General features: G+C 48.3%; 1 protein-coding gene across 1 annotated transcript; it reads right to left on the bottom strand.

The window, feature by feature from the left end:
- Window positions 1–7,080: 7,080 nt before the first annotated feature.
- On the bottom strand, window positions 7,081–11,143 carry LOC136547408 (trifunctional UDP-glucose 4,6-dehydratase/UDP-4-keto-6-deoxy-D-glucose 3,5-epimerase/UDP-4-keto-L-rhamnose-reductase RHM1-like). Its single transcript, XM_066539360.1, has 3 exons — window positions 10,885–11,143; window positions 7,731–9,318; window positions 7,081–7,640 (listed from the first exon to the last, which is right to left on the bottom strand). Exons 2-3 carry the CDS (start codon window positions 9,294–9,296, stop codon window positions 7,188–7,190), a joined length of 2,019 nt encoding a protein of 672 aa, XP_066395457.1. The 5' UTR covers window positions 9,297–9,318; window positions 10,885–11,143; the 3' UTR covers window positions 7,081–7,187.
- Between the last annotated feature and the right edge of the window lie 2,579 nt (window positions 11,144–13,722).

Genomic DNA, 13,722 nt, shown 5'->3' with positions numbered 1-13,722 from the left:
TTTCTGTCTGGAGTTAGGTCTGCACTGTGGCTTTGTGTTTCACATTCGCCCGTGGTTCACGCCTGTATTGACCCATGTTTCTCCCCATACTCTTTTCTACGCTCTTGTCGGACCTTGCCCTACAGTCGTACTAGCCAGTAATGACCTTGGACATCGCTCGCCTCGAACGCGTGAAATTTAGTTGATTCATTCGTAGTGACCCCGTGCAGGAACCCTGGTGGACTGCGCTAGGACCACTGAATGCTCCGCCTTTATAAGTAGAGCCTGGCTTAGCCATTGGTATCACCACTCAGTGCACTTTAGCTCGCTTAGCTTTTCCTTTGAGCTAGCTTTTCGCTCAGCCTTCCTCACCACCACCACCAGGATGGCAGGAGCCTGGGTTAGTAGTTACTGCCTGAACATTGAGGGTTTTCCCAGAATCCTGCATGCCACCCTACAAAAGCTCAGAGTCAAAGATTGTCCTAAGTATGAGGGCCGTGAGTATGAGGAGCATGGCACCGAGCAGTGTGAGGTTACCATCTACATCGGGAAGAGTGAAGAGTTCCCCGACCTCACTGAAGCCTAGAGTGTGACCGCAACCGGGTTTCGCTTCATTGACACCTACCAGATTGTGGTCCGCAAAGCCTTGTAGTACCTCTGCTAGATCCTTGAGGAGCCCATTGCCCGTACCCCCATGCGGTTCTTTCCACCTTTAGACAGGAATCGGCGGGCATGGAGGGCTCGCATGGAGGCTTTGTAAGGGCAGAATGCATAAGAAGATAGTCCTACCATGGTGTACTTGACCACATACCTGCTTGCTCTGGATGAGCAGTATGACCGGCAAGCCTTGGAACTGAGGATCTACCTCCGTTGTGCCGAGGAAGTCGAGATCTTCACCCGAATGCTCGAGGTGCAGCTCGCTGAAGCGCATGCCAGCGCTACAGCTGCTGAGAGATAGGAGACTGCCATGTTGGAAGCTCTGAAGGAGGCTGAAGATCAGCATATCCATCAGTTGTGGGAGGGCTATCTTATCACTAGAGCCAAGCGAAGGGCGCTGGCTACTGAACGGTAGGATGCCCCAATCTTGGAAGGGATCCCTATCCACCTGCCAGAAAGAAGAAGAACCGGTGTTGCAGTGCCGCCAGCACCTCCACCTCGGAAGTGTCAGAAGTAGAGCCCTTGATTCCTCTCACTCAGCCATTGCCAAGAGGAGAAGCAAATCCATAGCCATAGAAGTGGAAGAATCCGCCGTGCCCGAAAATGAAGATGCGTGGCTAGAGTAGCTTAGTTGCCTTGGGATGTTGTACCCATAGTAGTAGTGCTTTTCGTCGCTGTCCTCCAGTATTGTACTCTTGCCGTTGTATTCTGTCCGTAGTGTCGAGATCGTCCGCTAGTAACGAAGGTGAATGCTATGCCATGAATGGGAGTCTAAATGCCTGTACGTTGTTCCCGTATAAGACCGTTCGGAATATGCATTTTAATTATTTTGCTATATTTATTGCGTTCATTTACTTTAAGTTTCGTTAGACATGCTTAAAGTTTTCAAGGGCGATATTAAGCGGGTTATAAGAGAAGTTGCCATTCAGATACCAGCAGATCAGCCAGGATTGGAGAACATTAGACATTGTATCGACTAATTGTGGATGTTTCAACAGAACGCTTGAATCTCTTTAAACCAAATCCACCATTGGATTTGAATTCCTTGTCCCTTGTTGTGAAGGGAACCCTTGTTGTTTGAATTGTCCCTTGCAATACTCCCCTTACTCTGTGGTCTATGACCTCTACCACCTTTATGGCATGTAAATTGGTAGTAGTTTCCTGGTTAATAGCTTATGGTGCCACGACAAAACCGATGGCTCCCTGTGGAACAGCTGCCACATGGTGACGCTGCTTGGCACACACTGGTATCGAGGTTGTTAACCAAGTACCTTTACCAAGTTACACCACTAAAAGATCTAGTTTGGTTTTGGTGAATTGATGAAACCGACCAAGCTCTAGGTTGGACCGGCGCATCCGGTCAGTGGCAGCAGAGGGCGCATAGCGTTGGTCTTTGACCGGACGCTGGGTCACTCAGTGATCGGACGCTGATAGGGTGCGTCCGGTCCTACTGACCTAGCAGTGGATAGAGGAGTCGCCGAGTGACCGGACGCTGGGTGTGTCCGGTCGAGCTTGACCAGACACGTCCAGTCATGAAAAGTCATCTCTAGATGCTTACTAGAAACGACCGGACGCTGGGGTTCAGCGTCCGATCACTTTGAGCTGCTGTGTCCGGTCATCACTTGACCGTTGAGATTGGGCGATCAACATTTGAAGAGAGTGGACATGTGGCACGCATCGTGTGACCGGACACTAGGGTCCAGCGTTCGGTCAATATGATCGAAGTATCCGGTCACCTTGTGTTGTGCCCAGTGAAGAGGTACAATGGCTCTATTTCATGGGGGCTTCTATTTAAGCCTCATGGCTAGCTCAAGCTCTCTCTCTCTCTTGACCATTTACATTGACATAGCAACCTTATGAGCTTAGCCAAAGCCCTCCCACTCATCTCCATCATTGATTCATCATCTTTGTGAGATTGGGAGAGAATCCAAGTGCATTGCTTGAGTGTTTGCATCTAGAGGCACTTGGTGTTCATGTTTCGTTGTGGGATTCGCTTGTTACTCTTGGTGGTTGCTGCCACCTAGATGGCTTGGAGCAGCGAGGATGGTCAAGCGAAGGGTGGTGATTGTCTCCGGCTCCGATCGTAGTGATTGTGAGGGGTTCTTGACCTTTCCTCAGTGGAGAGCCAAAAGGTACTCTAGTGAATTGCTCGTGGCTTGTGCGATTCTCATCTTGTGTTGGTTGTACGGCACCCTATTGAGGGTTTGGCGTGTGATGCCAATTAGCGCGTGAACCTTCAAGTGAGTGAATCGCCACAACGAGGAATAGCTTGCCGGTAAGCAAGTGAACCTCGATAAAAAAACCATTGTGTTCATCATTTGATTCCAAGGTGATTGGTCTTCATTTATATTGATTCTTGTGATTGATTGGTTCACTCCTCGACACGGCGGTATAACTATCTTGCTCTCTCTCTCTTTACATTACCGTAAACTAGTTATCAAGCTCTTTAGTGTACCTAGTTGTGAGAGCTTGTTAGTTTGGTTAGTGTGGCTCTTTAGTTAGTCTTTGAGAGCACACTAACTTAGTGTAGTGACATAGCTTTTGTGTGATTAGAGACAATAGAAACTAAAATTATGGTAGGTGGCTTGCATTTTTAGTAGGCTAGCACAACACTTGCTTCGCCTCATAATTGTCTAACCGGTTTGTTAAGTGTTGTTGTAGAAATTTTTATTAGGCTATTCACCCCGCCTCTAGCCATTAGGACCTTTCAACCGCCATACCCTTTTTGCTACAAAAATATTCTCCTTAAAAATGTTCGGGCGTTCAAATAGAAAATCCACAACGGGTTGATGCAATAGTATTCTCTCAAAGTAAACAAGAGGAGGTGGTTTTGGAGGAAGAAAGTATGACATGGTCTCAGTTTACATGAAAGACGGATGTGGTCGAGTAAAGGAAAGAAAAAGAAGAGTAGTCAGGAAAGTTAGCCTCGGGTAGTCGGGAGTGATTGTAAAAGTCTGAGTGGACGTCATGTCCTAAGCCCTGTGTTTAGTTGACCACGCTACGCATGCTGGGTCATTTCGTTGTGTGCCCTGCGAACGTTGTCTGTATCGGGTCCTTAGCTCCCCGTTCTCGCGTGGCCGCGACATCATGCCACACTCACCGTCCTTGTGCACTATGCACTTTCCTTTTCCCCAGCATCCGGTCGGCTCTTGACTCCCATGCCTCGTCCCTCGTACCAGACCCTCCCTTTTTCCCTCTTCTTTCTTTCTTCTTTTTGGGGACACGGCCGCCCGCACGCTTGCCTCGTCGAGCGAACCCCTCTCCTCGCCTCTCCTTATCCTCTCTCTACTGCTCGCATAGGAAGCGCACCATGGCTGTGTTTATCCCCATAGCATGACCCATTTGTATCTCTCCTCCATGTCGTCTCCACCTCTGGGGTGTTGCACCCCACCTCCGTTCGCCACTATAAATACCTTTGGTCCTTGCTCTTCTTCTTCATCCCATTCCCTCGCATTCGGAGCAGAGCTACAAGATCTAGTCGTCACTTATGGAATTAGGTTCGTCAGTCTGAGGTGATGGTGTAATCTGAGGAGAAGAAAGGATCCGGTTCGTCGAAGAAGTTTAAGTTCCCTTTGGGGTAGTCAATCTTAGGGTTTACGATGTTTTACTTCTCAGTCGACTGTTTCTAGATTTATTGGACCTACACCATGTTTTGGATACTCATTATCCTGTTGTTTCTTCATTGCTCTCGTCTATCTCGACTTCTGAATTAAATCTCAGTTGTACCAGGTTGCTCTTAACCATGTATTCCTAGACCCTCGTGTGGTTTAGTATTCGAAGTCGTGTATTCTTTCGTGTAATCCAAGATCTACGGAATGTAATCGTGTTTCTCCTCTTCTACTTCTTGCTTCGAATCTCGGGACGAGATTCTTTTTAAGGGGGGTTGGTTGTAACACCTCTGGTGTTACAAGCTTGCTTAGCACCACGATTTAGGCCTAAGTCAAATTTTCAAAATGAGTTTCTCAGAATTTTTTTTAAAACGTACTTGTCGTGATGAGGGAATCGTGTGTGACTTAGTTTCGTGGACTCGAATCAATGCCCAAGTTAAATTACTCAGTGCGTAAAGATATTTAGTAATATCGAACGACGATGCTAGCGAACGGTTTGTCCTGTTAGATTAAGCATGAAAAGCAACTTTTATAAATAAAATAAAATCCATTAATAAATAGAACGATATACATATATATAGCTTTTGAATCAAATTTAAATTCGAGCTTGTTAAAATTTTTCTGTGCCTAGACGTTGTAAGTTATCTAAATTAGTAAACCGTTATATATATATATACACGTTACGACGATAACTAAAAAACAAAGAATTATAAGAAAGGACAGACGTACTCAGCGATACTAGTAGCGATTGACTGTACAAGTTGACCGACTGCTCCTCGCTCTTTCTTTTCTTCGCTCGTCTGCCTGCTACTACTGCCGTACTGGACATTGCTTCCTCGTGACCTCGCGCACGTGGGCCTGCCAGCCTAGCTGTGCTGGCTGCTTGCTTCGATTTGATGCATCGCGTAGTCCTTCCTTGTTTGTTCGCCTGCTGAGCCACATGCTCGTGGTCGCTGTCGATCGGTCCGCTCCGACTTTAATCGTTGGGTTCGTCGTTTGTTTCCCCCACCAACGCACCGCGTGCAGAGCTACACTTCTTCCCTCCCTGCTCGCTCGCGCTCTCGGCCTCTCTGCTTGCTCTCCCGAGCCATCACCCCCGCGCGCACCCCTCGGTGAACCGAGCTGCTCTGGGTGACCTCCGTTGGCGCCTGTGCTGCTTCCCCTCCTCTGCTTGCCTCGCGCCAGCGCCCCATCGCTGAGTCGTTCGTCTCCTTCATGCATCGCACGCCGTGCCCACAGCGCCTCCCTCCTCCTCCGCATGCCGCAGCTCCACGGCGGTCGCACACGTCTCCACCTCCGTGCCGCGCTCCGAAGCGCCCCACCGTTGAGCCATTTCGCCCCCTGATGTCCTTCGTGAGCACCGGCGTCCCCTCTCCTTACCCCTCCGCCTTGGTCCGTCGCCTTGGCAAAGCGCACCCGTGCCCCGCCGCCTCTCCCGTGCGCGAGCTCCTTGGTCGCGCTGGAACTTCCGCACCCACCTTGGTGAGTTCCCAAAGTGCCCTCAGCCCCGCGCTAGCTTGCAGCGCCATTTTCCCCTTCCTCGCTCCTTGGTCACCGCCGTCGAGCTGCCGTGCCGCATCCGGCCGCCCACGCCCCCTGTCCTTTAGCCGCAGCGTGCCCGTGCAGCAGTGCCGCTCCTCTCTGCAGCCCGAGCCTCTAGTGCCACCGCACGCACATCGTCGTAGCACCACGCGTTGTCCTGTCGTCCTCGCCTGGCCGGCACTGCCGCTGCCGGTGTGCCTGCCTCCTCGGCTCTCGCGGGCAGGCTACCTAGGGCCAGCTCGGGCCTTGCCACGGCTAGGTGTGGTCGCGCGGGCTCTCCGGGCAGCTCGTCGGTGGGTGGACCTCCGTCGTCGTGCCTTCCTGGCCCCCACCACGCCGTTGCCGCCGCCGCCGGCCGACGTCTCTGTGTTGTGCTCTACTTTTGTGGATGATGGGAAGGGTAAGAGTCCAAGTAAAATTTTTTATAGAGTTCTGATTGTTAAATACGTGACTCATATGAATAGTACCCAGCGTCCGCTCTTCACCCGAACCAAGCGCCAGCGCCACGCCAGCACTGACCGGACGTGGGAACAGTGTTCCCCGCTCGTCCGGTCACTTCTCCTCGCCAGCGTCTGGTCCTCAAACCAAGGCCGCACCCTTCTGCACCACTGACCGGACGCGTAGGTCCAGGGTCCGATCCTGCGTCCGGTCACCAGAAATAGCGCCTCCTCTTCACCAAACTTCACCACCCTTGATCAAATGTGTCAACCACCAAGTGTTTCACCTTGTGTACGTGTGTTAGCATATTTTCATAAATATTTTAAGGGTGTTAGCTCTCCACTATATCTAAATGCATATGCAATGAGTTAAAACATCTAGTGGCACTTTGTTAACCGTATTTCATGACGAGTTTCACCCATCTTAATAGTACGGATATTTATTCTAAATGTGATCACACTCGCTAAGTGTCTCGATCACCAAACTAAAAAGCTCATATTAAGTTTTATCTTTGCCATGAGCTTTTTGTTTTTCTTTTTTTTTAAGTCTAAGCACTTTTATCACCATGGTTACACCATTATTATGATGATATTTATTTGCTCCAACACTTAGAATTATGCTATATGTCTCGTAATCACCCGAGCACGTAGGGTTTCTTGAATTCAAGAAAAAACCCATGCATCCACCCGTGCAGGCAACAATCATAGGCATGAAGTGATGCGACAATTGAAGTTGATGTTTTAGTTTTGTATTCAAATTTAGAGTTATATTTTACCTATCTATCTTTCATGAAGACTTATATAATATTGATTGGAACATTATGATTGTGATATCTATTTTTGATAACAGTATAATATACGCACATATATATGTTATCATGGCATTATGTGTTTCCGTTGCAACACACGGGTATTTACCTAGTAACCAATACAAATAACCTCCACACCCCCGTGACCTAAATCCTCAATTAACAGGAACCTTCCTGTTTGGCTCAAAGACATACTTGATCAAAGAGTCCTTGATGGACAGCAGCTCAGGGAACTCAGCCTTCAATTTCGACGCGTCGATCTCGTTGTTGCTTCTAGGTGCGACTATGACCTTGGCCTGCTCTTCGAGTGTGAAGTTGGTCCACTTGAAATCAGGATTGATGTATTTCTTGTACATCTCTAGAATCTCATTGTGGCTAACAACACCAGGGTTGGTGAAGTTCCATATTCCCCTGCAGTCCCGTTTCGCCATCTCAATAGAGATAGGCAGAAGCTCATCCAAAATTGTCATGCTGTTGGGAATGTTCACCACCTTGTCGTAACGAGCTATCTTTGTGATGAAGTTACGAGGGTTGCTTAGATCTGATGATATGGGCATCCTGACCCTAAGAGTACAGACATTATCATACTCCTTCAATAGCTTTTCCACCTGCACCATGATGAACAGCACAGAAATTAGCTTGACGCATAACGACGAAGTAGAAAAAAAATCGTTGATAAAAAAAAAACCCGAACTTACCATTGCTTTCGTTTTAGAATAGAAGGAACCCATAAAGTTGGGTGTGTCTTCCTCTTTAAAGCCAATACCAGAATCTTCAGGGTGCTTAGCATCATACTCAAATATACAGCCTGTAGCATAATTAATCATGAGCAGACCCTGCTCACGACAGACATCAGCAAGATTCAAAGTGCCTACAACATTGGTGCGGATAGTGTCCTGTTTATGGGTCTCGCACCAGTCAACATTCGGTCTCCCAGTGACTCCGGCAGCATTGAAGACATGAGTTGGCTTCACATTTCTAATGTCCTCCAACAGCTGAGATCGCTCTTCCAAGCGCCCTTTCCCATACTCATATGGAATCCCTTGCTTGTCACAAATCTTGCCAAGGAGGCCACCAATCCATCCAGTCCTGCCATAGATTAAAAACCTGTAGGAAGGCTTCTGAGGGGCATCAGAGATGCTTTTGGTACTGGTTGCAGGAGCTATTGTACTAGCTTCAGCTGGCGAAGAGGCCAGAGACCTGATTTCTTCAGCCCAGTTATGCCTTTCAACTCCAGGAGTCATCAACATCCTTGGATGAGGGAGCAGCGCACCAGTGACATCTCCCCAGTAATCAGGATTGGTGGTGTACCACTCCATCGTCTTCTTCAAGCCCTCTTCCCATGGTGTGCGCTCTGCCCATCCCAATCTCTTTAGCTTCTGATCATCTAAGAAGTACCTCTGGTCATTGAAGGGCCTGTTCTCAACAAACCTGATGATTTCCTCAGTATCCAAGCCAAAGAGCTTGCATATGTCCTTGGCCACATCAATCACCCTCCTCTCCTTCACAGTACCAATATTATACACATGTCCAACTTCTCCTTTGTGAAGAACCACCTCAAAAGCTTCGGCCACATCCTCACAGTACAGGTAGCTCCTGACATTGGAACCATCTCCATGAATTGGAAGAGGCAGACCTCTCATGGCCAAAAGAATGAATTTGGGGATGAGTTTCTCAGGGAATTGATTTGGCCCATACACATTGTTGCCACGAGTGGTAATCACAGGAAGACCATAAGACCTTCCGTATGCCATCACAAGCATTTCGGCCCCAGCTTTTGTAGCTGAATATGGATTTGTTGGAAGCAACTGTGAGGCCTCATGGTTACCAACCACAGCATCTTCGTCAGTTTCACCGTACACCTCGTCAGTGCTGACATGAATAAACCTCCTGATCTGACCAGTAACCTTGCAAGCCTCAAGAAGAACATGGGTGCCATATATATTGTTCTTTGTGAACTCAAATGAATTGCCAAAAGAATTATCAACATGTGTCTGAGCAGCAAAGTGCATGATGGTGTCAATTGACTCGGTGATCAGAAGGTAATTCACCAGGTCAGCACTTGCAATATCACCCTTGACAAACTTGAAATTTGGTGAAGACCATGAAGGATTGAGGTTCTTTAGGTTGGAGCAGTAGTCAATCTTGTCAAGGACAACAATCTTGTATTGGGGATAGTTCCTAACCAGGCGGTTGGCGACATGTGATGCAATGAAACCAGCAGCGCCGGTTATGAGAATGTTCTTGGGCTCATAAGTCGCCATCTTTGTCTGCTAATTCTCTGACCTGTTAGTGTGTTACAAAACACAATGAGATCAGGAGTACTCTTAGATTGATTGCCTATCTTCTAAAGTTGAGGAAGTGGAAAAAAAATTGAACCGAGGCCATCCCCTGTTTCCATTACCGAAATAACGGAAATACAGAGTTATAGAAAGTTCAGACAGCAAAGGAAATGCTAGAAGTAGCTAGAACAAAAGCATGTAGAAACACAGACTACGCCGGCTTCTACCACAAGCCACTACCAAAGTACTCTCTCCGTCCCATAATAAGTGCACTTCTAGAGTTCAAAATTTTTTTCCCAAAATAAGAGCACATCTGCATATGAGACAAACCAAGTCTAGTTGTCTTTTTCTACTTTTTCTGTTCCCAATCACAATGATTACACCTTTATAGGGGTATATATGTAATTTCTTACTAATATTGGTATCTTCACCACAATTCTAGAAGTGCACTTATTTAGGGACGGAGGGACTAAGACACATCATTACAAAATATCATCTCAGAACACAGAGCCATCAACAGAGGAAGTGAAATGACAGGGAAAGTTGTGGCGTTTGGTTCTGGGCCACGTCCAGCCACACCCAGCTGCGGCTAGTTGTGGCGTGTGGCATAAAAATCCAGCACCACAATCTGTGGCGAAAAACAAGTGTGCATGCGCTGTGGCTGCCAAAAGCTGTGCATGAACCAAACACTAGTAGCCTAATAAATGGTGGCGGCCACAGCTGTGGCGAGGCAAAGCGTGGCATGAATCCAAACACTCCCTAAAAGCAGAGATCTGGTGGTTGCCTTCCATAGCAAATACTATTTCATTGACAAACAATGAGTAGAAAATATGGAAACAATTTAGTAAGAGAAATTGCAGTACTCGAATGTAACCTGAAATTGAAATTGCTCAAATGTAAACATTTATGCTTAGGCCAGTCTCAGTGGGGGTTTATCTCCCAGTTTCCAACACACCCATATTTTGGAAAAAGTGCAGAAGAGTTCCATCCCCATGAAACTATCTCTACTCCCATGAAACTTTTATCTTCTCTCTCTTCATCGAGAGAGTGTCATGTCAGCATATTTAATGCCCATAAAACTCTATGAAATCCCCATTGAGACTGGCCTTAGAACAGGCAAACTCTCCATAGCGTTGGTTTACCTACTTGAGTTTTGTGTGTCAGGAGCGCAATTAACTATACCAGTGAGGATCATCTCTACGAGTACTTACTAAGGATCATTAACTCTACCGGTAATAATAATAATAATAAGCATCATTAAAACGGTAAGACAGCGAATGTCCTAGCCAAGCAATCACCAAAAGGTGCCCGCCCATCATCATGATCCACGAATCTAGAGGACCAACTCACGCGGCAACCAAACCCCATGGCCATCCCTTTGAAGCAGGAAATGCCAGATCACGCTGCGTACCCACGTAACCCACCCACGCGACCGCACATGGACGGAGAGCCGCGAGGATCAGATCTACCGCGCTCGCCACCACAAGGAGCCAAGAGGACCGCCCCCCAGGAACAATATGAGAATTCGCATGATCAAATTCGAGAGCAGGGACTTATGAGAAGTGGTCACCGAGATCCGGGGCGCCGCGGCCCGCGGTGGCGGCAGAACCGACACGAGCCGAGCCTGTGCGCAAGCCTGTCGCCGAGCCGGTGGACGGTTCCGCGCTCGCGGCGATGCGCGTCACGTGCGGGCCCCGGAGGTGAAGGACGGAAATCACGGTTGGGCAACGGCAGGGGACTGGGCAACGGTGATGCTCGCCGCGACGAAGAGTCGGGAGGGGTGGGCGATGGGAAGCGAGAGCCGGGAAGAGAGTCCGAGATCGGGAGGCAGGGTCTGGCGACTTATAAATGCGGGCCACGCTGTGCGAGCTACCGTGACCCTGACTAAAGATGGCAACGGGCACAGAATGCCCGCATGCCCGCGGGCATGGAACCCGATGGGCAAGGATACGGGCACCACTTCTTGCCCGCGGGCACAGGCGCGGGCACCGTTCTGAACCCAGAGGATAGTTCTTCGCGGGCAAAGAAATTTACTATCCTCGCCCGCTTATCCGCCAGACCCGCTCTACAGGTCTGACATGTGGGACCTACAAGCAAATATATGTATATATACACGATTTGTTGTGAATATGTATCTTCGTATCTCTTGTAATGCACTATGGTTTATGTATATACTCAACCTGGCGGGCACACGGGCATGCCCGCGGATGGAGGGCGCGGGCGTGGTTTGTTGCCCGTGGCGGGTCGCGGGCGCGGGCGCGGGCGAGAGATTTAGCTGGCGGGCGCGGGCATAAGAAGGCAGTATTCGCGGGCACCACGCCCGCTGCCATCTTTAACCCTGACTCAGCCGGTTGGCTGGTTTTTATCATTGTGTGTTTATGGAAAGTACTGTTGGTTGATTTATATGAGAGAAAAATACTGTTCTGGCTGAAAATTTACGATCATTTACGACGAGCTACAGCCAAACGAATAGGCTTCGACAAGCACTCAAAATAGGCATAGACTCAAGATCAGCCTCCATCGGATATCTATACGGAAGATCTATGTTATGTTGTTTAAGAGGCACAATTTAAATATAGTCTTTTTTCTGGAAACCTATTTATACGAAGAATTTTTTTTTGGATTTTGTCGTTGGAGAAAATGTTGAATATATATTGAATCTTTTGTTTGTAGCGCTATTTAAAGATGAATAGATCTTGTATTTTGAACGTTGTTGTTGTTGAGATAGCCTGCCGCGTGGACGCGCCCGTCTGTTCCGTCCGTCCAGCACACGCGGCGGCGGCTCTTGCCGTCTTGCGTGCTCTCGCAGTCTCGCTGCCGGAGTCGCGGCCCCCGGTGCGGGTGCCCGGAGCTCACACGCTCCACAGGCCACAGCTCAGACAGCTAACGTGGACGGGCGTGACACGAAGTAGGTAGGCGTCTTCTCGCAGCTCATACGCCCCTACAGGCCACACACAGCTCAGGTACACAGGCCACACAGATCAGGTACCGTAGACGGGGCGTGACGGGAAGTTGGTAGGCGTCTTCTCGCAGCTCATACGCCCCCACACAGGCCACACAGATCAGGTACCGTAGACGGGGCGTGACGGGAAGTCGGTAGGCGTCGGTCTTCTCGCACTAAGCAGATGGGATGCAGGCATCATGCGGATCTCAGTCGGTGTCTGCATCCCATTCCTAGAGATGGCTTTGGCCCCATTGGGACGTGATCATGTTTTTTTTCTGTGCGCTATAAACGCTGGTTTCGTATCGCAAACGCAAATACTGCCCGGAGGCCGGACGGAGTAAAAAAGATGGCAGGCGGATAGTGCCACCGACACCAACACGACCCCTTCCCCTTGCCCGGAGCCCCGGAGGCCGGACGGAGTAAAAAAGCGGGCAGTGCTAGTTAAGCCCTGTTCGCTTTGGGATAAGCCATGCCTGCGCGTAGTCGTCGCGTCACCTGCGTCACGGGTGGCAGATGCGATGCGGGAAGGCACCACAGGGAAACTTCGTGACACTCCTGTCACGTTTACCGTTCGTAACGGCGTAACGGGCAGTCAAATCTGTCGTCTCAGCGCGGCTAGGAGCGATTCATCAGATTGAGAAAAGATTGGTTAATGGTCAAAATTTACTTAGCACAAAACTTAGAAAGGTTAAGTTTTTTACTACCATTTGGTTTGCTATCAAAATTTGATAACATCTCATATTTGATTTGTCAAATTTATGGCAAGTATTTTGTCCAACTTTTAGCCATTTTTGCTGCTAAATCTTTGGCAGCCAAGCATGTCCTCAATTCCCTATGTTGAGAGGACCGAGAAAACAAATTTTCAAACATAGCAATGGGTCCTGCAGTGGATTGATAAAACCTTATCCTCTCTGTATGTGGACTCTACGTCTCTACATGTGAATGGATAAGAAAATGTTCCCTCTGTTCCGTCCCTGAAGCATGTTTTTTTACCTATTTCTCTCTCTATATATATAGACACCACAGTTTTGGGGGAAAACTTGGTTGTTTTTGTCAATCGGAGTTGCTCTTGTAGGAAAAGGAACGTCCTGTCGTGAACGGGTAAAAGAAGGTTCTGTCGTTCCACGGCACCAGCTGTGTTTCTCGTTGGAAAATTGCCGAACCAGACTAGATTGGGACCCTGTGTCTTCTCGTTGGAAAAGCGCCGAACCACGGATCTTGTTGGAAAAGCGCCGAAACCAGAATAGGGGGGGGTGTTTCAGATACTAATAAAAAAATAAATTACATAATCCGTCAATACTCCACGAAACAAATTACATTGTCAAATCATGAAATAAATTACATTCGTCTCGCAAGCTGTACAATTAGTTTTGTAATTAGTCTATATTTAATACTCCATGCATGTGTCCAAACATCTAATGAGACAGTGACTAAAGTTTAGAAGGAAAAACCAAACGCCACATG

Source organism: Miscanthus floridulus, chromosome 1 (genome assembly GCF_019320115.1).
Source record: "Miscanthus floridulus cultivar M001 chromosome 1, ASM1932011v1, whole genome shotgun sequence".
In the NCBI taxonomy this organism is placed as follows: domain Eukaryota; kingdom Viridiplantae; phylum Streptophyta; class Magnoliopsida; order Poales; family Poaceae; genus Miscanthus; species Miscanthus floridulus.
This window is presented reverse-complemented; position numbering and strand designations above follow the sequence as displayed.